This window comes from Berghia stephanieae, chromosome 12 (genome assembly GCF_034508935.2).
Source record: "Berghia stephanieae isolate SIO BIC M18660-M18661 chromosome 12, UCSD_Bste_1.3, whole genome shotgun sequence".
NCBI lineage: Eukaryota > Metazoa > Mollusca > Gastropoda > Nudibranchia > Aeolidiidae > Berghia > Berghia stephanieae.
The window spans coordinates 7,576,613-7,604,277 of NC_088371.1; the positions used below are offsets into that span (position 1 = coordinate 7,576,613).

Consider the following 27,665-nt stretch of genomic DNA (forward strand, 5'->3'; position numbering starts at 1 on the left):
GTGATGCGGAAAATGAAATTTTAAAAAACCGAGTGGGTGAGGACCCTTTCCCTTCTGAGTGCAAAGAACTGTTACCCCGCCGAATCCACAACAGACCTGCCAACCCTTCCCATTCTAAAAGTGGAATCAGAGGGTCAGAAAATAGGAATTTGAGACCAAGACAAAACTAAATAATTTCTTACCAATAGATGGAAAGAAATAAAAAAGAAAAAGAGAAATTTAGAAAGGAAGAACAAAGAAAAAAAGAAAGAATGAAAAACATAAGGAAAAAAAGAAAGAAATATAAAAAGCAATATAGAAAGAAAGAAAGAATGAAAGAAAAAGAAAGAGAGAAATATAGACAGAAAGAAACAAAGAAAGAAAGAGAGAATGAAAAATACAAATATAGAAAGAATGAAAAATAGAAAGAAAGGAAGATGGAAAGAAAAAAAAATTATATATATATATATATTTTGTACATTTTGGACATTTTGACCGTTTGACATATCTGGATAGATCATTATTTTCTCTTTCATTTGATACCTGTTTCATTGATATACCATAAATTTTGGCTGAGTTTTGCCACCAAACACATAAAGACAGTATTCTAAAAGAGTTGGCCAAAGACCATCGCATGTGTTCGGTAATGGAATGGGGAAAGGAGTGCAATATATTTTCCTACTTACTTCACTTTTGGCAATCATCAAAAATATCTATTTTCACCACTTTCACAGCCCCCCTCCCCCCTTTTTTCTTTCTTTTCTCATTATTAACAACATTTATGAAAATCGGAATTTTAGAGACAATAGTGGAATGGAGGAAAGGAAGATTGAAAATAGGAATGATTCCACTAAAATAGGAAGAACGGTTGGCAGGTATGGGGATTCAGTAAAATTATTCTTGTACTGTACTCATTGGAGTCTAGCACGCCGAATCCCAGCACACTCGAGCTGGGTGATTGAATTTTCTCTATATAATAAGTCATTACAGTCCATGAACATCGGATTTCGACACACTCGGATTCTAGCATGCCTAATCCCAGCACACTCTACAATACAGCACACTGGGCTGGGTGATTACAAATGAAAAAAAAAAAAAAAAAAAAAAAAGAAATAAATAATGCAGCATACTTTTTCCACAGCATTCCTGGCAAACTCGACGTCTCCTTCTTGAGAAAACCGACGCATGATCATGGCATGGAGTTCTGGAAACTGGAGAAAAGACAAAAATAAATGTGACCCATCACCTCTGCGAAGTTTCAACATATAAATTAGTTAATATATACTTTTGTTTTCAATTTGGAGAAGTTTCCTTGCGCATGTGTCTTTTCTCAACTAAATTTTAAAAAGTGTCCCAAAAAAATAACTAAAAAAAAAAGGCCTCCTGAACTCCTGAAAATCACTGTCTGAAGAAGGTTAAAAATGCCAGGAACTTCATCCAACACATGGATATTTTAAAATTCTAAACTGCATTTTACTAATGTCTGCGATTCAACTTCCTTTCTTTTTCCTGAACATCGAAGGAAACTTATCAGTCTACTTATTTATTTTTTTTTTTTTCATATAAATAAATAAAAAATCTTTTTAAAGACCACCATTTCTGTTCTGGGGGTCCCGTTAGCTCATTTGGTACAGCACTTGCTTCACAAGCATTGGAACCGAGATCGATCCCGGGTGCAGTCGAGATTTTTTTTCTGACCCCCCTGGCCACCCAGCAGTGATTGGGTAGCTGGGTCTAATAGATCTGGTGGAAAGTACTTTGTTATAGACTAGAGTCCTATCCAAACGGTAGCAAGCAATTGCTATTGTCCATTTCACACTATAGAAACCGGGATAAACTCCAGCTCCATGGGCCTATGGCTCTGAAGGACTTTTAACTTTTCTATTTTACTTGTTATTTTGGAGAGAAAAAAAAAAAAAAAGAGAAGAATAAATAATTGAATAGATACTTAATGTTTATCATAATAGATACTTAATTTTTTATAATAATAGATATTTAATTTTTATCATAATACTTACATAATTTTTATCATAATAGATACTCAATTTTTATCATAATCGATACTTAATTTTTATCATAATAGATAATTTTTATCATAATAGATACTTAATTCTTATCATAAAACATACTTAATTTTTATCATAATAGATAATTTTTATCGTTAAAATCCACTTACTTCCTGGGAAGCAAACAAGACTGGAGCAGTGGCCAATCCTTGCTTGAGATCTGCCTCTGTAGGTTTTCCCATGGCCGCATGGGAGGCCGTGAAGTCTAACAGGTCGTCTATCAGCTGAGGGCAATGGAATGATATGATGAGATCACTACTACTTCTGCTGCTGCTGCTGCTACTACTACCAAGACTTACTCTAAATCTCTATAAAATAGATAATAGGAATTGCCCTGCACCAACAACAGTAAAATGTTTAACTAATGTTGAAGACAAGTCCCGCATGCATGAACTCTTTTAAAAATGAAAATAATTTTCAATATGTGCGATCCCACATATATACAGGAATAGACTACACGGCTGGCAAACGATCCTGTACTTTTAAGGGTTGCATCCCAAGAGTGTTAAAAGGAGAACAACTTTTGCATATCGAGACTAACACTTCCAACTGGCCAGATATCTGTATTTTTAACTTAGGCCAATCTTCCAAACCATTACTGAAACTAATATCTTATCAGCGTCCTTGACAAGCATTCCACTTTGATAGGAGCACACTAGGTAGCTCTGTACTTTAAAGATCTGAGAAAGCGTGCATTAATTAGTGCCAGCCAGCCAAAGTAGAAAGAAAAATACAAGAAAAAAAACAGACCTACCCAGTACTACAAAAAATTTGTAGAATTACGAATTTTCGGCTCCAGCTACAGAACTGCCCTGACGCTCTTGATTCAATAAATCTTGTTGAAAAGGAGAGTTTGGTTGCTTAAAAACTGCATTTAGGACTTTGGAGCATGTTTTGATTATGCTGAGGGAAAATAACTGATCTGTAATGCTATTCATTGTGACCTTTTCATTTTTTTCCCCTTGAAACTACGAATTTATGACATTTCATGTAGGCAGCTCTGAAAAAAACCATCCCAAAAATTCAGCCTGCCTCGACTAGGGATCGAACCTCAGATCTACGCACTGAGGTCTAAGAGTCGATCCTCAGTTTCATACACACTTTTTCAGATGTTTACCTCACAACCATGCCTGCTGGTCCCTAATGTGTCAGCTCTGTTACAACCTATTTACCTGGAAAGCCAGTCCTAGATTCCTGCCATACTGGAAACACAACTGGGCCATCTCCTCATCACAATTTCCCAAAATGGCCACCTGGATAAAGATTGTGGAAATTAGAAATGTTACCATCGCCATTAGTGGGTTAGAATAGAAAATCATAGCACTATTCATACACCAATCCAATCAATTGGAAATCAGAAACTAAATTCTAGGCAGTAGCATTCATATATTATTGTCAGAGTGCTAGAGCAAAACGTATGCCAAACAGGTGATTTGTACTGTATGAAGTATGAAATGAAACTTTTCTCCCGATTGGAGAGTTAGGAGAATAAATGAAGCACTGTGAGGCACACTGAGCAAGGCAAAACTGTGAACATAAAATCTAAATCAAAGGAACATGTTATTATTGTACATTGCTATTTTAGACACATTTATAATAATTGCGTCTAAAAAGGCAACTTGCAATAACTTGTTCCTTAGATTTAGATTTGTATGTTTTGTTTGTTTGTTTTTAAGGGTTTTATGGCGCTTACAATACATTTAGGTCATATCAGCGCCAGTAAAAAAGAAGTAAATAGGATAGTTAAAAGTTCTAGAATTACAATTAAAGCACCCAAGAAAAGGTAAGACAAAGGGGAATTGATTCAAATAGGAAACAGATGTAGATTCCAAGAGCACTCTATCAGTGTACTTAGTCTGAGACCACTAGATGTCTCATCCTGACACAAGCACAGGTCCCCGCCAAGAGGAACACACTCAATTGTTTACAAATCATACAAATGCAAAAGGAAAAATAATACAGTGGATAACAGAGAGATGATTTACAAGGAAAAAAATATCATCTCCCAAAAAACTATACATAATTTGACTGTTTACATCCCAGCCAGGGCCAGGACAAAACCAAGTAATCTCATTTCAAGACAAAGACAAAGCAAGTTGGAAAATAGATATAGGAGGATAGAAGACACAGTAAGTAGCTCCCTGCCCACTATGGAAAGTCAGGAACCCCACCCAGATTGTTCGATCTTCAATCATGGTGAACTCCAGAGAGTTAAGGACTCCGCCCAGTGAAAGGACAAAACCAAGTAATCTCATCCCAAGACAAAGACAGAAAGCAAGTTGGGAAACAGATATAGGGGGATAGAAGACACAGCAAGTACCTCCCTGCCCACTATGTGGTTTAGTGGTATGATACTCGCTTTAGGATCAGAAGGTCCTGAGTTCGAGCCTCACTCGGCGCATAGTTGAGTCCTTGGAAAAGGCTCTTTACTCTCATTCTCTCACCATACTCAGGTGTAAAATGAATACCCGGCCGTTAACAGCATTGTCTCTGTTGGAAAAAAATTGTAATATCGCCTAACAGGCGTCATATTTCGTTCTACATGTTACATGTTGCTGTTGGTCAGGGACCCCTTGTAAAGCGCTTTGAGCACATTAAGTGGATATCGCGCTATAAAAAAAGCTCAATTAAATTTTTTTTTTATGGGAGGTCAGGAACCCCACCCAGAGATTTAGATTTCATTTTCACAGTCCAATGACTATTTGTTTATCAAATGAGGAAGTAGACAAGTCGACAAATAGACATTGAAACAACCACGCCAATCAAAACGTACACTTTTACAACAGTTGGCGATGAGACTGGCTGTCTTCTTATAGGTCTTGTCAAAGTAATGGGCAAATCTTTCGTTCTCGTTTTCCTTGGAGCCGAGCTGCATGAACTCACCTAGATGGTAAGAGAAAACAGTTAGAGGATCTAGGCTATGGATAGACAAAATAAAAGAAAGAAAGATGGCAGAAAGAAGTAGAAAAAAGAAAGAATATAATAAGCAATACATATAGAAAGCAAGAGAGAAAGAAAGAAAGAATGAAAGAAAAAAAGAGAAATATAGAAAGGTAGAACGAAAGAAATAAAGAAAGAATGAAAAATAGAAGGAAAAAAAGAAAGAATATATATATATAGAAAGTGGAAAGATACGGATTTTATCTGAGTAAGAGGAAAACTTTCTTTTCACCTGTTTCATTTCTTGATTTAAGGATCCAGATAACTTAACTTGTCAATAACATAAATGGACAAGTTTAAAATCTTGACGTTCACGGTTAATTTCTTCTGACCCGTCCATCCATCTAGCAGTAATTTATTGAGTTGGCTTCTAAGATCAAACAGAAAGTGCTGTACAATAAATAGACTAGCATCCTAACTAAAGGGTGGCAAGCAATTGCAACAATCGATTCAATGCTACAGCAGAGACAAGAATAAAATCCAAATCCAAAGGTCAATCGACTATGATTTTTTTTTTTTTTCTTTTAAATCACTGCTGATGGTGACAACAAGGGAAAAGAAGGAAGAGTATTTTTACGATTGCCTTCAAGTCTCATTTTAACTGCATTAACCCCCAATTTTAGATCAATTCAGATGATTAATTATCATTGATACTCAATTTAATTTCTGGAGAGTGGGAAACTGGATCAATTTGTCTCACCACATAATCAAGTCTCTCACTGCCAGTACATTTGATTGTGGGAAATTTATTTTTTCAAAGGAGGAAAATAATCCTCTGACTACAAAGTCATGGATTTCTACGGATCCGAGAAAAACCATCAGCCAAGAAAAATAATTTGACTCACCATCGACCAAGTCGACAAGGATGGAGGCCAATATTTTGATGACTTGTGTATTCCTGGTCCTGGCCACGGCCATGGAGGCTTGAGAGATGATGTAGTCTCCGGTCAGAATGGCCTGAGGATGAAAAATACATACACAGTGGAACGTTATGGGAGTCCCAATAACTCAGTTGGTAGAGCACTCACTTCACATGCAAAGGGACCAAGATCGATCCCGGATGCAGTCGAGATTTTTTTTTTCTGATCTCCCTGTCTACACAGCAATGAATGTAGGGTAGCTGGGTCTGTTAGATCTGGTGGAAAGGACTAGCATCCTATCCAAAGGATAGCAAGCAATTGCTATTGTCTGTTTCACGCTACAGAAACCAGGATTAACTCCGGTTCCTCGGGCCTAATGGCTCTGAAGGACTCCTAGTGGAATTTGTCCGATCAGATATATTAAACCACAATGTCATGGGAAAGAGTAAATTTTCACCAAGTTCTTAAACTAAAGTAATGAGCTGAACACGACATGTTAAGTGAGTGGCAGAGAGCCAGTGAGGCGTCAGAACTCGAAAGCAATCCTGAAATATTTGGATGCAATACTGACCTTTCAAATTGAAATACAAACGGAAAAAAGTATTGATTTAGATGCAAAAAGCAATAAACAAAAATTAATATAACAGCTGTCGTCAATCTGGAATGTAGTAATGTATTTATGTCTTTATTGCTTTTTTGTTGTTGGCTGAAGAAGGGTTATGAGCCCGAAACGTTCTGTGTTGGGTATTTTATTTATCTTTTAATTTGGAAGCTGTTATATTCATTTTCATTCATTTCTTTTTACATTCCACAGCTTCTAGCAGCTTAGTATCACTTTGATTTAGAATTAGGTTATTTCAATGTTAAGACATACCTTATAAAGATGTTTAAAAAGTGGTCGTTATACGATATATCTTGACATCGATATAACCTATCCGACGTTCTTTTTCTAACGTGTGAGGAAGGGTGAAATCTATCAAATGATGTACATTTCATCATATTTGCTTAATAATATTCAATCTGAGGGACACATTTGGTGAACTGGCCTTAGTCACCCCAACCAGCTTTAGTCACCCCAACTGGCCTTAGTCCCCCCAACTAGCCTTAGTCACCCCAGCTGGCCTTTGTCACCCATTTTTGTCACTCCAACTGCCTTAGTCATCCCAACTAGCCTTAGTCACCCCAACTGGCCTAAGTCACCCGAACCAGTCTCAGTCACCCCAACTGGCCATTGTCACCCCAACTGGCCATAGTCACCCCAACTGGTCATAGTTACACCAACTGGCCTTTGTCATCCCAACTAGCCTTAGTCACCCCAACTAGCCTTAGTCACCCCAACTGGCCTTAGTCACCCCAGCGGCCCATGATAGTCACCCAAGCTTTACCCCCTTGTAGTCACTCCAACTGGCCTTAGTCATCCCAACTAGCCTTAGTCACCCGAACTAGCCTAAGTCACCCCAACTGGCCTTGGTCACCCCAACTGGCCTTAGTCACCCCAACTGGCCATAGTCACCCCAACTGGCCATAGTTACACCAACTAGCCTTAGTCACCCCAACTGGCCATAGTCACCCCAACCAGCTTTAGTCACCCCAACTGGCCATAGTCACCCCAACTGGCCTTAGTCACCCCAACCAGCTTTAGTCACCCCAACTGGCCTTAGTCCCCCCAACTAGCCTTAGTCACCCCAGCTGGCCTTTGTCACCCATTTTTGTCACTCCAACTGCCTTAGTCATCCCAACTAGCCTTAGTCACCCCAACTGGCCATAGTCACCCCAGCTGGCCTTTGTCATCCATTTTTGTCACTCCAACTGGCCTTAGTCACCCCAACCAGCTTTAGTCACCCCAACTGGCCTTAGTCCCCCCAACTAGCCTTAGTCACCCCAGCTGGCCTTTGTCACCCATTTTTGTCACTCCAACTGCCTTAGTCATCCCAACTAGCCTTAGTCACCCCAACTGGCCATAGTCACCCCAACTGGCCATAGTTACACCAACTAGCCTTTGTCACCCCAACCAGCCTTAGTCACCCCAACTAGCCTGAGTCACCCCAACTGGCCTAGTCACCCCATTCCACTTGAAAGTGAAAGTCCCTCGAGCATTTTTAAAGCCATTTCTAGTCAGGGAAAAGAAAGGGGTGGAGGAAGTTGCTACACAACAATAGTGAAATAAACATACTTGTCTCTGTCCATACAATGCGTTGAGACTAGTCTGGCTTCTGCGCGTGTCTGAGGCATCAATGACATCATCGTGTACCAGGCTGGCTGTGTGGATCATCTCTGCTACCATGGCCACAATCTTCTGCTGCCAGGTAATTCTACAGAACAATAGAAATAGCAATTTCATCCTTTATAAGTCAACTATCATTAAGAAAACTGTTACAAAGGGGAATTGGTTCAAACAGGAAACGATGAAGATTCCAAGAGCACACTGTCAAAGTACTTAGTTTGAGATCACCTAAAAGTCTCATCCAGACACAAGCACAGGTCCCAACTAAGAAGGATACACTCAGATGTTTACAAACTATATATAATATGTAAACAAAACATAATACAGCGCATAACAGAGAGCTAGGATATCTGGCCAGGGCCAGGGCAAAACCAAGTAATCTCATTCCAAGACAAAGACAGAAAGCATGTTGGAAAACAGATGTGGAAGGATAGAAGACACAGTAAGTGCCTCCCTGCTCACTTTGGGAGGTCAGGAACCCCACCCAAGAATACATTTATTTATCGTCGGTAAAAATACATTTTGTGCATACATCATTTATGCGTAACAACAACTATTAACGATGACAACAAAATATAAAAGTAACAATTTGGAAAAAAAATAATGATGTACATTTTCTTAATAAAATCTGATTTAAAATCAGTAAACCCTTTAAGGCTTTTCACCGACATAAGAATAAAAAGAAAAAAAATACTTTGCACATAAATTAAATACTTTATAATATACATAAAATTTGACGTGTCTCACTGTTTCAATAAATATGAATATCAAATATACTTAAGGGAACAGAAAACAGATGTGAACCAGTCTGAGAAGCTGCCACTTTAGAGCAGCAGTTTTCATACTGCCAGACTACAGAGATCACCAAGCTGGTGCAATTGAAATTTATGTCCTCACGACTCTCTTGACTTTTTGAAAAACTTTTCTGATCACATCAAATGAAGAAATTAAGGAGCAGGCACTGGTGTAAGATAAATATCTGAACAAGTGTGTATGAAAGGTGCCAGACAAAGCAGGAAAGAAAAATACAACCTTGACTGGGGATCGAACTCAGACCTTCTGATTACTGGTAATCAGAAGGTCTGAGCTTTGATCCCCAGTCGACCTCGACTGATTTATTTGGGATGATTTTTTAATTGTATTTTTCTTTCTTGCTTTGTTTGGCACCTTTCATATACACTTGTTCAAATCTTTTTCTGATCACCATTTCTTAAAGTAAAGTGTCCACTCATCTGAATTCATATGGAAGGACAAAAAGACAAAACTGAACGACAGAAAAATATTTTAAGGTTACTTTCATTACCAGCAATCGCCCTCCTTGGCATCATTCAACGCAGGTAAACTTTTACAATTATCAGTTACGAGAGAAATGATAATGAACAATGAATAATTGACAAAAGACTCATGACGTCCTTACTCGTGTTCCCCGCTACAGTGGATGTTACAGGCCCTGGCCATGAGCAGGGACACCAAGGGCCGAAATGTTTTACCCTTCCCGTTGAAATAATACTGGGACATGTGCTGAAGCAACGGCTCTTCACACTTTAATTCCTGAAAAAAAAAATTTACAAAAAAGTAAGTAAATAAAATAAACAATAGAAATCCTAGAAAAAAACAAAAAACAAGAAAAAAACAAAACAAAACAAATGAAAGCAAAACACAAAATAGAGAGAAATAAATCATGATTACATCTTACTAATTGGAATACATTTTGTTTCCAGCAATATTCTGAGGACTGTGGAATTCATTACCATTTTGATTACTGCTTTTAAACAAATAAAATAGTGGTATCTCTCCTGTCGTGAGGAGATAAATTGCAAATGCATGAGCTAGGTGATCTCTGTAGTCTGAAAGTATGAAAATTGCTGCTCAAGATTAGCCACAAGGTTCTTGGCAAACAGATAATAGCAATTGCTTGCTACCCTTAGGATAGGACACTAGTCTATCGCAAAGTACTCTCTGCCAGATTTAACAGACCCAACCACCCAATCACATCTGGCTGGATACAGGAAGGTCAGAAAAAAAAATAATCTCGACTTCACAGGGGATCAATCTCAGTCCCTTTGCTTGTGAACCTTACAGTGCATCTAGTTCTCACCTTCCGTAAATCCTCCATGACTTCACTCATCTCCTTCTCCATGATCTTGAAAGGGTCAGGGGTTGTTGCTATGGTTACATTGGGAATGTCAGCAATCTGTGATGAAGACGACGTTGTTGAAGACGACGATGACGATGATGATGAAGAATACGAGGCAGAAAGAAAAGGGGAAAGTTTGGTGTGAAATTGTCGTATATGTCGGGCATGGTTTGGTGGAGTTGATATTGAATTGTGAAAGACAGATAAAGTAGAAAACGATTCTTTTAATTGGAAACTATATCTAAAATTGTGGTAAAACCTAGATGGAAAACATGAGATGGGATGACGGTTCGTAGAAAGATATGATGGTAGACTTCCTGGTTTCATATTGCTGTTGTGGTTGGCTGTTGTTGTGGTGGTGGTGGTTGGAATAATTGAACAGTGATAGCGTCTGGCTGTGCTAGCCAAGTGGTACTCCTGTCTCTTGATCACATGTTGTCTGAATGGGTTGGACTTCTAGGGAATGAAAAATGAGAGAAAAAAAAAAGGAAAGTTGTTATTGTAATAAATAAAATTGTAATAAACATAATCTATGCACATTTAGGATATAAAACATGAAATTTATATGATTTCACAAAGTTATGTCCTTCCATGTGAAATTGTTTGATGCTGATGTCTCGATATTCCATGAAGGAATATACCGATAATCAATCAAACGCCTGATGTCAACGGGAATACCCTTGTTGTACTGGTGGTTAATAATCTAGCCCAAGGAAAAAAATGAACAAAAAGTGCCAGAAACGGTTATCAACCAGGGACCTTCTGAATCACAGTGCAATGCCTTTTCCACTTGGCTACCTCATCCTTGTTGAAATTTTGTGAAAGAAAGATGAAGCATTGGGTTGTAGTAAACGCGATATACCCGGCTATGTGGTCTTGTGGTATGACACTTCCTTTTGGATCGGAAGGTCCTGGGTTGAAGCCTGGCTCGGCGCATAGTTGAGTCCTTGGAAAAGGTCTTTACTCACATTCACTCACCGTACTCGGGTGTAAAATGAGTACCTGACCGTTAACAACTGTCCGAAAAAAATTATAATATCGCCTAACATGCGTCATGTCCCGTCCTACATGTTAAGTGTTGCTGTTGGCCAGGGACCCTTTGTAAAGCATTTTGAGCATGTTTAGTGGATATTGCGCTGTATAACAAAGTTCCAAAAACTCCCCAAAAAACGCGATATACCCACTTCAGTACAGCAAAAGAGATATATGTGCATGTCGTCTCATTTCATTTAGATCTAGTATTACACTTGTTAAATGTCATCAAAAGAAGGAAACTCAGTTTTTTTAGTCACATATGCCGAAATCGATGTACCCTAATGAAAGATGTAGTACAAAGGAAAATGGAAGGCAAACAAAGAGGAAGACCAAGGTCCAATTTTATATCAAAAATATCCTAGAATAGACAGATATGAATGGAGGAGAGCGGTATGCTACCACCAACAGGCAGGAGGAATGGGCAGACATTTGTCATCGCAAAGTGTGGGCAGCCAACATCAATGAGGACAACACTGGATATGATAGTAAATAAGTAAATATTACACCTACCTAGGGAGACCTTCCGTAAGCTCCTCAGGCTAAGGGAAACAACCTAAGTATTCCTTTAACTAATCCTTAGACAAAATAAAACCTAGTACCTTGAACTAACCCTAATAGGAAAAACAAACACCCTAGGACTTTTACTACGACCTATAACTATCCCTAATAGTAATAGTAACAAAAATCCTCAGACCTCGAGCTAACCCAATAGAAAACAAAAACAAAAAAACAAACTTAGGACTAGGACTGCTTTACACTACCTTTCAATACTTCAACGACAAAATGGTGATGGAGCATCAACACAATGGTCATATTAGGAAATTTTAAACTTTCACTAATCTATCAAGGTTTGTTCTAGTTCTAGAGTTTTTAAAATGCTACTGTATATTGACAAATTGAATAAATAAACGCTTGACAACAGATCCACGGTGAAAATACTAATTGAAAGAAATGCTACCCAGAGAAGCTTGCGGAAGGCCTCCCCTTATCTTATCTCAATACAGAATAACATTAACCAATTCTTATCTCATACTTTGTCTTTTTTTTAGGAGGCCCCCCGAAAGCTCCTACATCCCCAGTATTCTTGTCCTAGTAGGGGGTTTGGGAGGGGGGAAACTTTTTTTATAATGTTCTAGAGTAGGGGGTTTGGGAGGGGGGAAACTTAAAAAAAAAAAAGTTTCCCCCTCCCAAACCCTCTACTAGAATATTATAAAAAAAACAAGAATACTGGGGATGTAGGAGCTTTTAGAAGGCCTCCCTTTTTTTTTACATAGTCACCTCTTCTCACCCAGAGGACAGATTATATTTAAGAATTACCACTAACGTAACCTAAAACTAAAATTCTACTTTCTTTCTTTTTGGAGAACGCATTTATTATTGTCAACAACAAAGCAGTATTCTAGGTTACGTATTCCATTTTGTTGTTGCTTGGCAATTGAGTTGTTGTTAAATGTTTTTATGTTGGGTAGCCATCATGTCTGTTGAGTGCGAGTTCCTATGGACATGGACCAGAACGCCCACTTCGATGAATAGAATCTCCATCTAACAAATTGAAATGGACTTTTTTTTAATAAGATGTTTTTTAAAAAAACCTACCCACATCATTTTCATTGAAAACAACCGTTATCGGTTTTAAGTCCATATAAGCATTGAATGCATTACAATTACCAGCAAAGCTCGAACGATTGCATATCATATCATCATAATAGAAGATATCTATTATAATCTATGTCTATGATGTGTTGCAGAGGACACCCGAGAAAGGTCGAGGTTAACACAGCCGGTTGTTTTCATTCTCTGTCCGTAACTTACCGTTGATTTTACAATTGCCAAACTTTGTTGTCTGTGACATTTTATACAAATATTTCGCCTTTGGTAAGGCGATAAGGATAATCTACAACTAACATTAAGTAAATTTCTTTCCAATGTTGGAATCGAAAGCCCAACCAAGGAGGCTGCCATTTTGTCTCTTTCGCAACAAATGAATGATTCCGTACACAATGACGGGTTCATTGGTTACGGACTTCGGGCTTTCGCGTCATTATTTTATGACTCTGGTCATTGTCTGAATTTCAGTGTCATTTCCTCAAGGTCTCCTCCAATTTACCTAAAGGGCTTATATGTTAATTTCTACATGTACATATCCTCTTTCGATCGATTTTATTGGTTTCTGTGGCAACGACTTAATGACTTATTTAGGTTTTGTGCGACTAAGCGGTCTTGTGGTATGACATTCGCCTCTGAATCGGCCTTGGGTTCGAGTCCCGCACTGAGCAGCACATAGTTGAGTCCTTGGAAAAGGATCTTTACTCACATTCTCTCACTGTACCCGGGTGTAAATGAGTATCTGGTCGTTAGCAGTGTTGTCTCTTTGTCGGAAAAAAAAGTCGCCTAACGGGCGTCATGCATCGTCCTACACGTTAATTGTTGCTGTCGGTTAGGGACCCGTTACAAGGATAATGTATATCGCTCGACTTTTGGGGGGCCTTACACTTCGCAGTCACCGGAGTGCGCTGTCTCGGCTGCTTTTGCCAATATTCTGCTGTTCAGTTGCTTCCAGTGCCGGTAATCTTGTGTCATAATCAGTAGGTAAAGGTCTAAAGTGATGAGTGGTTTTTCAGTCTTGTGTCGGTGTTCTCCAATTAAGACATACCTCTTTTTTTGTTGCTAATTGTAGATGGCAGTGTTGGTAGTTTTGTATTCATCCTCGAAAAGTTTAATTGACAACCAACAGTCATCCCCCTCCCCCTCGACACCTTGCCAAAACAAGAAAGAACACAATTTTAGGTGCGAAAAAAAAACAAGAGAAAGAAAGAAAGAGCGAGAGAGAGAGAGAGAGAGAGAGAGAGAGAGAGAGAGCGAGAGAGAGAGAGTGTGTGTGTGTGTGTGTGTGTGTGTGTGAGAGAGAGAGAGAGAGAGCGAGAGAGAGAGTGAGTGTGTGTGTGTGTGTGTGTGAGAGAGAGAGAGAGAGAGAGAGAGAGAGAGAGAGAGAGAGAGAGAGAGAGAGAGAGAGACTACGTGAATGATAATTTGAAAGATCTTTTTCTATCCACAAAACCATTTGGAATTGAATAAAAACAGAACTGCATGCTGTATGGTAATCTAAAACTGGTTAATCTTTATTGAGTATGGAATTGGAATAAACAAGAGATGAAGTGAGTGGGAAAGTGCCAGAAGACAATAGAGAATAAAATATTTTCGCGGCGGTGATGGGGGATTGAACCCGCGACCTTACTGGTACGGCAACTCCGCCTGGCCGGTGAGAGCGTGACTCTACCGTATGATCTATCCACGATCCCAAAAATGATCGTCTCTAACTCAGGTCATTATTAAAGCTCTCTCTCTCTCTCTCTCTCTCTCTCTCTCTCTCTCTCTCTCTCTCTCACCGACTACTGGAGATCGCGTGTCCAACCCACACAACCTCCGCGAAGTTAGTTGGCCAGCAATTAAGCTTAATAGCCAATATTCTCAACACAAACATATAACAAAGAAACAATTGAGACATTGAGTATGCTCCGATATTTGGGGTGAATTTTTAATTCAGAAAAGTTAGTGGAGCGGGCACTTATGTTGGTAACAACAAGAGATGAAGTGAGTAGGAAAGTGCCAGAAGACAATAGGGAATAATTTTTTTTCGCGGCGGTGATGGGGGTTTGAAGCCGCGACATTACTGGTACGACAACTCCGCCTGGCCGGTGAGAGCGTGACTCTACCGTATGATCTATCCACTACCAATAAGGTCGCAGGTCGCAGGTTCAAACCCCATCACCGCCAAGAAAATTTTTTAATTCTCTATTGTCTTCTGGCACTTTTCTACTCACTTCATCTCTTGATCTATCCACTGCACTCTCTCTCTCTCTCTCTCGCTCTCTCTCTCTCTCTCTATCTATCTATCTATCTATCTATCTATCTATCTATCTATCAATCTATCTATCTATCTCATTTACTCTCAATCTCTGATAACGCAAACCCCATTACCCCCCCCCCCCCCCCCCCCCCCCCCCTTCTCTCTCTCTCTCTCATTCTCTCTCATTCTCTCTCATTCTCTCTCTTCTATTTAAATTCTTGAAAAAATGTTTGCAAATATTTCAAAATCTTATCAATTTTAGAGCTACCTTAGATATCACAATTATAGTCTGACACAGATACGGCTACCAATCTTCACTTTAGTATACAATATCAATAGTATATTAAGTGTGTACCCAGAATCATTTTTTTTTCTCTCTAAACGAAGGGACATAACTGCCGAAATTTTTCTATTGTTGACAAGGAAGAAGGCAATGACTCACTCTAGCAGACACTTAGTTCTGCATCGAAATCAAGAGAACGATACAAAGAGTCACAATTTATAGGGTTCCTTATCGGTTTATCGAATATGGAACTCTAAGCATCAAACCAAATTATTTAATGGGAGTGCTTCTGTTTTTGCCGTCAGAATGTGCATTACATTCCATTAATTTCATCTTACAAAGTTACAAATCCTGGCTCAGGACTAAACTCTTAACTTAATCTTAATTTGAAAATTTGTGTTCAAGTTCAACATATTAACAAATTAAAATTTTCATAATTATTTACAAAATTTGTTGCAGATTACCGATGTCTTATTTCATATGGAAAAGCAAAGGCAAAGAGGATCATTTTACTACTAACTTGTCAACTGATGCTGAATGATAATGATGCACACTGTAACTGTGAAATAATTATAACCATCTCATTTGGTCAAGATTGAAACAGGACAATTCATCCACATCATGGAGACGGAAACACCCCAGGGAAACACCTTGACGGCTTCCAGTCATGAATCTGGACCTGTTGAATTTGAACTTGCAACTATATCCCCTTCAGTTTCAACAAAAAATGTTGATGGGTGTAAACCAATGACCCCAAATGTTATCCTTGTAAATTCACCATTGTTAGGCAATAACACGAACTCAAGTGAAGCCGAGAACAAAGGACCTAACGACAAGGAAGAAGAAGAAATAAAACCTCTAGCACTATCTGCTTCGAATGTAGAAACCTGTGACTTGATTTCATCGTCAGTGCCAAAAGTACCAAAGAACAGACGACGTCCTGGATCCAGCAGTGACGGCACCAAAGTGATGATGACTGGAATTGTCCGTCAAGGTAGTGGTGGAGGGTCACCAGTTGAGGTGAGTGCTAAACTTGGTGTTGATAATTGCCTGTTATCATGAGAAACATTATCCTTTAACATATTTGCCAAATTGGATTTTTTTCCAAGACCACTGGATCAATCTATACATCATCACCAAATTTTACATGGTATTTTCAATTGACATTGTTGTATTTTTGGTAAGATGGTGATGATAAAAAGAGATATAAATCAATGGAACACGAAACACAGCTTATTCGTTTTCTATTTACAACGGAAGACGTTGCTCTTTTCACCAAAGGTTTCATACAGTCACTAGAGTTACAAAAGTGACTCGTCATTCGTACATTCATTCATTCATTATTAATTTCTTAATACATTACATTCCCCCAACCTTAAATAATGCTAATACAGAAATAAAAGTTAAGGTGAATATATATCTCATAAAGTAAGGTGTTGCTGATTTTCTCTGCAAAATTATTAATAGTTATTGATGGGTGGGTTTCTTACCGACTATCATAAATTTAGAAGTTGTCTGATGAGAGATAAAGAACAAGTGACGAAACAAGGTCACCTAACAAATTATAAAGATAAGTGGCTCAAATCCCTTGAGCAAGAAATGGTCATGGTAAAATTACAAAGTTAACTTTTCCGGTGGTTTAATTGTTCTGTGTGATCTTCTCAACACTGGTGTGGTTCGAACATTACTTTCAGATCTGGTCGGCGTCAGACTGTTTTCATCATCTGCTGACTCATCTGTGGTAGAAGTAGTAGTCGTGGGTTGTGTTGACTGATCTGCCAAGTCAACTGGTTTGCTATTCATTGCATTACTCATACCCATTTGTTCAGGGTCTATTTCCCCTTCCCCCTCTTTAGAAAGAGATGTCCCAGCATCGAGATCAACACGAGTTGGGATAATGTGATCTGCATGAAAGCGTTTAACTTGATCAGTTTCATACATTTGAACTCTGTAAGACATGGGACCTGTTTTCGCAACAATTTTGGCAGGCAAAAATTTTGGGTCAGATGGATTGGTATTGCCTTGGTTTTTAACAAAAACATTGTCATTAATGGTAAAGTCTCTAAACTGAGAATGTTTGTCATGGTAAGTTTTCTGACAGTCCAAATTCTTTTCAACAGTTTTGTGCACCTGATCATGAATTAAATCCAAACGAGTCTTTAATTTTCTACCAAGCAACAGTTCAGCTGGGGTAAGGCCTGTAGTTGTTTGTGGCGTTGATCTGTATTTCAGAAGAAATCTGTTTACACATTCAGGAACATTACCATTGTTCATTTTCTTCATCGCCGACTTGAAGGTGGCAACTGCTCTTTCAGCTAGGCCGTTTGTAGATGGGTGGTATGGTGTCGATTTGATGTGTTCTATGCCGTTGAACCGAAGGAAATTTTGAAACTCTTCGCTGACAAACGATGGACCATTGTCCGAAACAATTTTATCGGGTAATCCATGAGTTGCGAACACATGACGAAGTTGAAAAATAGTATCCTTAGGTAATCCGTTTCATAATGCGAATTTCTAGCCATTTAGAGTGCGCATCCACAATAATTAAGAACATATGACCTAAGAATGGGCCAGCGAAATCAATGTGAAGACGACTCCAGGGTTTGGTTGGCCAGTTCCATGATTGTAGGGGTGAGTGAGCAGGTACGTTCCTAAAACTCTGGCAATTGGCACACGATTTCGCACAGAATTCGATATCCATGTCAATTTTGGGCCACCACACGTAGCCTCTGGCAAGCATTTTCATCCGAACGATTCCGATGTGATCCTCATGGATGAGTGAAAGAATATCCCGTTGAAGAGACGTTGGAACGATGATACGCGTACCCCACAGCAGGCATCCATTGTCGATGTTCAATTCGAGCTTGCGTGCGAAATAGGGTCTAAGTTGTTCGCTAATTGTAGTGGGCCATGGATGACCATGTGCGATGATTTGATACACCTGGCGAAGTACAGGGTCGGTGGTGGTTTCCGATGCGATGGTTGTACTGAAGATGGTTAGGTTGTCGATGACCTGGAAGATCTGGTGAAGATCTTCAGGAAACGGCGTAGGTGCTGCTACTTCAGGCAGCGGTAGACGACTGAGTGCATCTGCGTTGTTGCGTTGACCTGGGACGTGTTTCAGTTGGTAGTCGTACGCGCTCAGAATGACCGCCCATCTCTGTACTCGCGATGATGCGTGGTCAGGTAATGGTTTGTTTTCTCCAAAAAGACCCAATAGTGGCTTATGGTCGGTGTTGATCGTAATATGTCGTCCAAAAACGTATTTGTGAAATTTTCGTAATCCAAAAATGATAGATAACGCTTCTTTGTCCAGTTGGGAGTAATTTCGTTCTGCTTTATCCAACGATCTGGAAGCAAATGCGATAGGTTGTTCATTCCCATTGTTGAAATGGTGCGAAAGAATCGCTGATACGCCTCTTGGTGAGGCATCGCAGGTAACGACAACAGGGATGTTGGGGTCGAAATGAACCAGTAGCTCCGTGGACATTAAACACGATTTCGAATCGTCGAAGGCTGATTGCTCAGCTTATATCCATTTCCAGGTGCTTCCTTTCTTTAGTAAATTGTATAGTGGTGCAAGACAGTGTGATATGTTGGGTAGAAATTTGGAATAGTAGTTGATCATTCCAAGGTAGGCTCGTAGTTCCTGGATTGAGGTTGGTGCAGGTGCTTTTCGTACAGCTTCAATTTTCTTAGATTGTGGAGCGATGTCATTCTTCGTAAGGCGGTATCCAAGGAAATCGATTTCATCCTGCAGGAATTCACATTTAGCCCTTTTTACGTTCAGTCCCCTTTCTTCACAGCGCTTCAACACGGCTTCAAGTGTTTCGAAGTGTTGTGCATCGTTGGCGCCAGTGAGATACAGATTGTCGAAGTAGATCACCGTGTTTGGGATATCCTTGAAGACAGATTCCATTACCCGTTGGAAGATGGCTGGGCACGAAGATATGCCATATGGCAGTCGTTTGTAGCGATAAAGACCACGATGCGTGTAGATCGTCGTGACGTTTTGGCTATCAGGGTCGAGAAGAAGGTGAGTATACGCATGGCTGAAGTCGATGGTTGAAAACTTCTCACCATGTGCAAGCCTGTTGGCCAACTCTTCTATCCTCGGAATTGGATGTTCTTCCTTTGCAACCATTTTGTTGACGGTCACTTTATAATCCTCACATATGCGGAGTGTCGAATCAGATTTGAGAATGGGTACGATTGGTGTTGCCCAGTCTGAGTAATTGATCTTCTCAATGATGTTGTTATTTTTTAGACGTTGTAATTCTCTTTCAATTTTGTCCCGAAGAGCAAATGGTGGATGACGTGCTTTATTGAAGATGGGTGTGGCATTTTCTTTCAGGAAGATGTGTTGGGTGTGGTTGTTTAGTAACCCAGCATTGTCGTTGAACACGTTGTATTTGGAAACCATTGATTGGAGTTCCTGTGCGTGTGTTTTAGCGTTGGTGTGGAAGATGTTGTTCCAGTTGAGTTGGATGGTCTCCAACCAGTTTCTTCCAAGTAGTGGTGGACCAGCGGTTTCAACGATGAGTAGAGGCAGGTTGGTTGCTTGCTGTTGTTGGTACTGGACATTCACGCGACATTGTCCGCAAATCTGTACGGTGTCTCCTGTATATGTTTTCAGGACAACAGTTGATGGTTTTAGAGGTGTATTTAACAATAAGTTGTCGTATGTTGTTTTCGGTAGTATAGTTGCTGATGCGCCTGTGTCAAGCTGGAATGACACTTCATTCCCTTCGATTTGAAGCGGTATCCACACCGGTGTGTGTGTGTTTTAAAGTCCTGTTCCATGTTGAAAAGGTCGTATGCATTTGGTTCAGGGTGATCGACATTGTGATGATGTTGATGGTGATTTTGGTCTTCTGATACATAATACGATCGATGATTCTTAGTGTCGCTTTTAGCTGTGTGTGACGATGGTTTATGATGCTGAGGTTGGTGGTTGGGTCTGTTTTTCGATTTACATACCTTGGACAGGTGCCCCACTTTGTTACAATGAAAACACTTCGCGTTGATCCTTTTGCACGGAGTGCCTCGGTGGTCACTCTCACCTGCCAGGCGGAGTTGTCGTACCAATAAGGTCGCAGGTTCAAACCCCACCACCGCCGCGAAAAAAATATTTATTCTCTATTGTCTTCTGGCACTTTTCTACTCACTTCATATCTTGTTGTTACCAACATAAGTGCCTGCTCCACTCACTTTTCTGAATTAAAAATTCACCCCATACACCGGAGCATACTCAATGTCTCAATCGTTTCTATGTTATATGTTTGTGATGAGAATATTGGCTATTAAGCTTAACTGCTGGTCAAAATTACTTCGCGATGGTGGTGAACGAATCGGCGATCTCAAGAAGTGGGTGAGAGAGGGATCTAGAAATGACTTTGGGTTTGAAACGAATATTTTAGTGTTCGTGGATAGCTCACACGGTAGAGCCACGCTCTCACCTGCCAGGCGGTGTTGTCGTACCAATAAGGTCGCAGGTTCAAACCCCACCACCGCCGCGAAAAATTTTTTATTCTCTATTGTCTTTGGCACTTTTCTACTCACTTCATATCTTGTTGTTACCAACATAAGTGCCTGCTCCACTCACTTTTCTGAATTAAAAATTCACCCCATACACCGGAGCATACTCAATGTCTCAATCGTTTCTATGTTATATGTTTGTGATGAGAATATTGGCTATTAAGCTTAACTGCTGGTCAAAATTACTTCGCGATGGTGGTGAACGAATCGGCGATCTCAAGAAGTGGGTGAGAGAGGGATCTAGAAATGACTTTGGGTTTGAAACGAATATTTTAGTGTTCGTGGATAGCTCACATGGTAGAGCCACGCTCTCACCTGCCAGGCGGAGTTGTCGTACCAATAAGGTCGCAGGTTCAAACCCCACCACCGCCGCGAAAAAATTTTTTATTCTCTATTGTCTTCTGGCACTTTTCTACTCACTTCATATCTTGTTGTTACCAACATAAGTGCCTGCTCCACTCACTTTTCTGAATTAAAAATTCACCCCATACACCGGAGCATACTCAATGTCTCAATCGTTTCTATGTTATATGTTTGTGATGAGAATATTGGCTATTAAGCTTAACTGCTGGTCAAAATTACTTCGCGATGGTGGTGAACGAATCGGCGATCTCAAGAAGTGGGTGAGAGAGGGATCTAGAAATGACTTTGGGTTTGAAACGAATATTTTAGTGTTCGTGGATAGCTCACACGGTAGAGCCACGCTCTCACCTGCCAGGCGGAGTTGTCGTACCAATTAGGTCGCAGGTTCAAACCCCACCACCGCCGCGAAAAAATTTTTTATTCTCTATTGTCTTCTGGCACTTTTCTACTCACTTCATATCTTGGTGGTCACTGCTGCAGCGTTGGCATTTCGATGATGTGTGAGACTGTGACGTTGAACTCGGGTTGGTGAAAGTTTTGTGTTTAGGTTTGTTGGCGTGGTCATTGTTGTTGTAGCGGTGTTGACGAAGATGGTGTATCTTATGGTCTTGGTGGGGGTCTGCTGTTAGCAAATCTTTTGCTCCTGTTTCTGATGTGGTCACAGCTTGGGCGATTGTGACTGCTTTCTGGAATGTGAGATCAGTCTCAGAAAGTAGTCTGCGCTGAATCTTTTCATCATTGATCCCCCCTCACCAGTCGCTCGCACAGACATTCATCCAGTGTTGTGCCGAATTCACAGTATTCACTCATTTGCCTCAGTGACGCAATGTATTGATTGATGGATTCTGTTGGTGCCCTGATCCTATTTTCGAACCGGGTACGTTGTACATATTTCAATGGTTTTGGCTCGAAGTGATTTTTCATCAGCTGGCAAAGTTCATCTAGTTTTAGTTCTTTGATGTTTTTTGGTGTAGCCAGATTCCTTAGTAGCCTGAAGTTTGATGGACCGATAATCGTGAGGAATATTGCAGTTTGTCTATTTTCGTCTTCGATCTGATTTGCCACGAAGTATAGTTCTACTCTTTCGAAGTATTCCGAGAATGACTCTTTGCTAACGTCAAACTGATCTATCTGGCCGAAATTCATCTTAGTTTGCTTAAAATATGGTCTAGGAAGGTTAAATCTAATACTTTACTTGTTGATCCTCGTCGCCAATGTTGTATTTTTGGTAAGATGGTGATGATAAAAAGAGATATAAATCAATGGAACACGAAACACAGCTTATTCGTTTTCTATTTACAACGGAAGACGTTGCTCTTTTCACCAGGGTTGCCAGATTATTTTTCAACAAAATGCCAGGGGAAGACTCAAAAAATGCCAAAACACTCAAAAAAATGCCAAAGTCTGTTGACTCCCACCCCCACAAAGAAAACTACTCACTTTTGATAGACAATTTACTATCATATCCTGGTGGCTTGCGTGTTTTCTTTTCTTTTTCTTTTTTTTTTTTTTGAGTTATACTAAATTTCCTGCTGGGGTAATTTTTTACCTACTGACTACTAAGTGAAGTGCTAAACCACTACACCACGGTTGGATTTTAAGAATGAAAAAGAAATACATTAACATGAAAGGTAAATACGTAAACAGTTAAATAATTATTGACAATTAAGAAAACTTACTGTTTCGTGTTTCTTATGATGTTTTTTGTTGAATCTGGTTCAAGTGCAGAGTCCAAAGAAGTTATAGAGAAAATTCCAAAAAAAAAATTAGAAACAATATCCATCACAGTTTTAATAGCAAAGTTTTCCGATGTGAAGAGATTTGTTTTTACGCGTTTAGAAATAATTAAGAAAAGGTGTCATTTGAAGTATACTATACAAGAAAAGAAAATGCCAAATGAAAATGCCAAATGCCAAATGATTTTTCTAATGCCAAACGGTTTTCAAAAATGCCAGATTTTTGGAATCTGGCATTTAAAATGCCAAACTGGCAACCCTGCTTTTCACCAAAGGTTTCATACAGTCACAAGAGTTACAAAAGTGACTCGTCATTCGTACATTCATTCATTCATTATTAATTTCTTAATACATTACAGACATGAAGATGGCTTGCATGTATTATGAGATTGATTAGACATTACGATGATTTTATCGAAAAATCAAATTTATTTCGTCAAATCTCATCGAAAACAGGTGCCATCATTTTTAGCACGTGGGTTGTCTGTCAACCTTCCGGTTATCGAGTATGACACTGTATAGGGAGTACTTCCATTGAATTGATACCAGGTAGTGGTTTCTCTCATTATGTTGAATATAATACATTTTCGGCTCTTAATATTGGGCAGAATTCTACAATAAGTGAGCGAAATGATGATGATGATGATGATGATGATGATGATGTTGATGATGATGATAATAATAATAGTAATGATAATAATGATGATGATGATAACTACAATAAAATATTTACAATGATGATAATAATATTATTGTTACAATAATAATAATAATAATAATAATAATAATAATAATAATAATAATAATAATAATAATAATAATAATACTGATGATAATGATAATAATAATAATAATAATAATAATAATAATAATAATAATAATAATAATAATAATAATAATAATAATAATAATAATAATAATAATAATAATAATTATTATTATTATTATTATTATTGTTGGCAGGGGGGTACATACTGTGTCTTCTATCCCATTATATCTGTTTCCAACATGCTTTCTGTCTTTGTCTTGGAATGAGATTGGTTTTGTTCTGGCCCTGGCCGGAGTCCTAGCTGGGAGGGAAACAGTCAAATGCATAGTTATTGTTTTGGGAGATGATATTTTTTTCCTTGTAAATCATCGCTCTGTTATGTATCATTATATTTGTTATTTTGAATGTATAATGTAAGCATTTGAATGTATTCCTCTTTGTTGGATTTTGTGCTTGTGTCCGGATGAGACTTATTTATAGGTGATCTCAAACTAAGTACATTGGTAGTATGCTCTTGGAATCTATATCTGATCCCTATTTGTTCCCAGTTCCCCTCTTTCTTACTTTCTCTCGGGTGGTTTTTAATTGTAATTCTAGAACTTTTTACTATCCCATTTTCTTCCTTTTACTGGTGCTGACATAACCTAAATGTGTTGCAAGTGCCGTAAAACCCTTAAAGACAAAAACAAAAACAAAACATATTATTATTATTGTTATTTTATTATTATATTATTATTATTATTATTATTATTATATTATTATTATTATTATTATTATTATTATTATTATTATTATTATTATTATTATTATTATTATTATTATTATTATTATTATTATTATTATTATTATTATTATTTCATAACAAAAGTAATAGTAATAATAATAAAGGAGGATTTTTTTCCTTTTCTTTTTTGAACAATATTTCCTCTTATCTTTTGTTTGTTTTTTGTTTTTTTTCACAGGTGGAAGTGGAATTATCAGGAAGAGAACTGGAGCGCCTGACATCAAGAGAATCCTGTAAACAAAATAAGGAGTCTTGTCCGTGTGGAATTTTCCACGGTCCTCATATCGTACTGCTGTCCTTGGTGTGTATCCCCGTGGCCTTCATCATCTCCCTGTGTCTATCGTTCTTCAACGGGTCCATCACTTGGTACAATCTATTCATTTACTTCAGCGAGGAGAAATCCATCGTCCATCGCTTGACTTTGTGTCCATTACTTGTTCTCTCCTTTCCCATCACAGTAGGGTTGTCTACACTATTGTTGTCCATCGTCGCTTCGTTCATGCAGATTTCGTGGTCGTGGATGAGATGGAAGACGGAGATTCTAGACGGAGAGAAAGGCTTTTTTGGCTGGTTGTGTCACAAGATGAATTTGCCAGATTGCTCACCATACCAGGTGGTCATTCTAGAAGATAGCAACATTGTGTTCTGATTGTTTCAACATTCTGTGGAGTTGTATTTTTTAATAGTTGTTATTTTTTAAACTGTTGCCAGATTGCTCACCATACCAGGTGGTCATTCTAGAAGATAGCAACATTGTGTTCTGATTGTTTCAATATTCTGTGGAGTTGTAGTTTTTAATTGTTATTAATTAAACTGAGAAATCAATCTGAAGGTGTATGCTGACCTGCCATATTTTCAAAACATCAATTTGAGAATTTTGAATGAGTCAGTCTTGAGTCTACCACACTGTCAGTGAATAACAAATTCAAATGGCAAATAAAAGAAAATAATAGCTTACAGTCACAGGACAATTTTGTAGTGTGTGGTTTGGGGTTTTTTTTAGTATAATTTTTGTTTGTTTTTACTTCAGTTTGCCATTCTTATAACATGGTGACATCCTGTTGCTATGACCAGATCCAAATGAAATAAATACATGATAATGAGGCACCAAATACTATATTATAATATCAAACATAACCTGGACATTAAATTATACCATATTTCTCAATTGTTATTATTTGTGAGGCTGGCTGAGAAAACCCAGGAAGATGCGGCAAGCTTCGATTCGAGATTTATGAGCCAAAATCGAAGATAAAATGTTTCCTATAGCAACAAATTTTATTCACAGAAAAATTCATAACTTGGGTTCTAATAGACATAGAAAGAAAATTCAAAGTGGTAAATGATAAGAAAGATGTGGTCTACACCACTCCATACATAACTCAATTTATTAATTTTGCACATCTGTCCAGGTTTTCTCAGCCAGCCACACATTTTATAGAGTATGTGGTTTGGGTTTTTAAAAAATAGTTTTTTGTTTGTTTTCACGTCAGTTTGCCATTCTTATTCAAAGTTCCAAATCAAATAAATAATTGATAATGAGGCACCGAATACCATATTATAATATCAAACATAACCATGGGGAAGTAAATTATACCATATTTCTCAATTGTTTTCATTTATCTTGTCTATTAACATTCCCCTTTTAAAAATAATAAACATATGAAACTCTTATTGGGAAAATTTATCTGTAATTGGGAGTTAGGGAACAGGACAATCAGATCAGGAATTTCTCGATCAAATTGCAAGGGTTGGGAGATCTGGGGGCCGAACCTGAACCTGTTTACACTTAAGGCTGATGGAAATTGTCGAAATTATGAAGCGGGGTGGAGAGTCTGTTTTTTTTTTTTAATTGTTAATGTAGTCTGGAATTTTTATGGATGAGTGTTTGCTTTTAACTGTTTTGTGAAATAGATGTATGAGCATGTTCTCTCTACGAGACTGGATTGTTGGTCGTCTTAGTTTTATGTCAAGATCTGCTGTCACTTACACACCCCAGTTCCGTCATGTGGCAATTTTTAGAAAATCTTGCAGCTGCTCTCTGAATGTTTTCAATGACTTTGATGATGTGTATTGTATTGAAAAAGAATTGATCTGTAATTTGGGAATTAGGGAATAGGGCAATGAGATCAGGAATTGCCCGATCAGATCGGGAGGGTTGGCAGCTCTGTAATTTGTGTTGAAAGGAAATGTGACCCACCGTCTCAATTCAGTATTATGTCGGGGTGAATCAGATGCTGAAAAGTGAAATTAAAGTTAAAACGGCTATGTGGTTTAGTAGTATGACACTTGCTTTTGGATCGGAATGTCCTGGGTTCAAGCCTTGTTCAGTGCATAGTTGACTCCTTTAAAAGGTGGATGTTGCGCTATAAAAATCCCCCCAAAAAACTAAAGCTCAAAATAAATTGATTAAAAACACCTTGAATTTTTATAAAGCACAATATTCACTAAACGTGCTCAAAGCGCTTTACAAAGGGTCCCTAGCGAACAGCTACACTTAAAATGTAAGATGAGACGTGAGGCATTACGTCTCATCTTACATTTTAAGATATTACAATTCTATTTTTTTTTTTGTCTGACAGAGGCACTCGTTTAACACCTGAGAACTGTGGGAGAATGTGAGTAAAGAGACATTTTTTAAGGACTCAACCATGAGCCACTCAGAGCAGAACTCAAACCCTGCACATTCTGATCTGAAGGCGAGTGTCATAACACATAACCGCACAGATCAGAAATAAAAGATTTTACTTTTTTAAATCCTTCAAAATTGATGGCACAAGTCTCATATTTCCGACTATGTGGTCTTTTGGTATGACACTGGCAAATACAATTGTTCTGTGAAGAAAACTATTTTTATATGGAGTTTTACAACCTTATGCATTTTGTCAAAGTATGTTATATATCAGTATGTTCTATTTACATATAATTATATTAGGACAGTCATTCCCTCCCGCTCCCCCCCCCCCCCCCCCCCCCCCTCACAGGCCTTATCCAATCACATTCCTGTATTCCTAAATTTTAAAATAGAAATTAATAAATATGGTCGTTTGTGGCTCACAGCATTAAAGCAGTATTATGATCAGATGCCCGGTGGGGTCTTTTGC

General features: G+C 38.5%; 2 protein-coding genes across 4 annotated transcripts; one reads left to right on the forward strand and one right to left on the reverse strand.

Moving 5' to 3' along the window:
- Positions 1 to 942: 942 nt before the first annotated feature.
- Positions 943 to 22,582, reverse strand: LOC144958171 (all trans-polyprenyl-diphosphate synthase PDSS1-like). 3 transcript variants are annotated; one of them, XM_078889945.1, is made up of 10 exons: positions 21,726 to 22,582; positions 13,895 to 13,997; positions 10,168 to 10,662; positions 9,487 to 9,620; positions 8,019 to 8,157; positions 5,831 to 5,942; positions 4,819 to 4,928; positions 3,218 to 3,298; positions 2,156 to 2,269; positions 943 to 1,190 (listed from the first exon to the last, which is right to left on the reverse strand). In XM_078889945.1, exons 3-10 carry the CDS (start codon positions 10,531 to 10,533, stop codon positions 1,056 to 1,058), a joined length of 1,191 nt encoding a protein of 396 aa, XP_078746071.1. In that variant the 5' UTR covers positions 10,534 to 10,662; positions 13,895 to 13,997; positions 21,726 to 22,582; the 3' UTR covers positions 943 to 1,055. The 3 variants fall into 3 exon arrangements, with proteins under 3 accessions (XP_078746071.1, XP_078746072.1, XP_078746070.1); XM_078889946.1 differs by lacking the exon at positions 13,895 to 13,997 and having other exon boundaries at positions 22,468 to 22,547; XM_078889944.1 differs by lacking the exons at positions 13,895 to 13,997; positions 21,726 to 22,582 and adding an exon at positions 13,054 to 13,259.
- On the forward strand, positions 15,500 to 25,508 carry LOC144958173 (transmembrane protein 169-like). Its single transcript, XM_078889947.1, has 2 exons — positions 15,500 to 16,391; positions 24,740 to 25,508. Exons 1-2 carry the CDS (start codon positions 15,993 to 15,995, stop codon positions 25,208 to 25,210), a joined length of 870 nt encoding a protein of 289 aa, XP_078746073.1. The 5' UTR covers positions 15,500 to 15,992; the 3' UTR covers positions 25,211 to 25,508.
- The last annotated feature ends 2,157 nt before the right edge of the window (positions 25,509 to 27,665 follow it).

What these genes read in the sequence shown, in the direction of transcription:
- LOC144958171 (XM_078889944.1), bottom strand. Translation starts at nt 13,254, where the DNA reads ATGAACCCGTCATTGTGTACGGAATCATTCATTTGTTGCGAAAGAGAC. An exon ending in CATTGTATGGACAGAGACAA is followed by an intron (nt 5,943 to 8,018) that starts GTATGTTTATTT and finishes TTTCATCCTCAG; the next exon opens with GCCATTCTGACCGGAGACTA. An exon ending in ATCTAGGACTGGCTTTCCAG is followed by an intron (nt 2,270 to 3,217) that starts GTAAATAGGTTG and finishes CATTGCCCTCAG; the next exon opens with CTGATAGACGACCTGTTAGA.
- LOC144958173 (XM_078889947.1), top strand. Translation starts at nt 15,993, where the DNA reads ATGGAGACGGAAACACCCCAGGGAAACACCTTGACGGCTTCCAGTCAT. An exon ending in GTGGAGGGTCACCAGTTGAG is followed by an intron (nt 16,392 to 24,739) that starts GTGAGTGCTAAA and finishes TTTTTTTCACAG; the next exon opens with GTGGAAGTGGAATTATCAGG.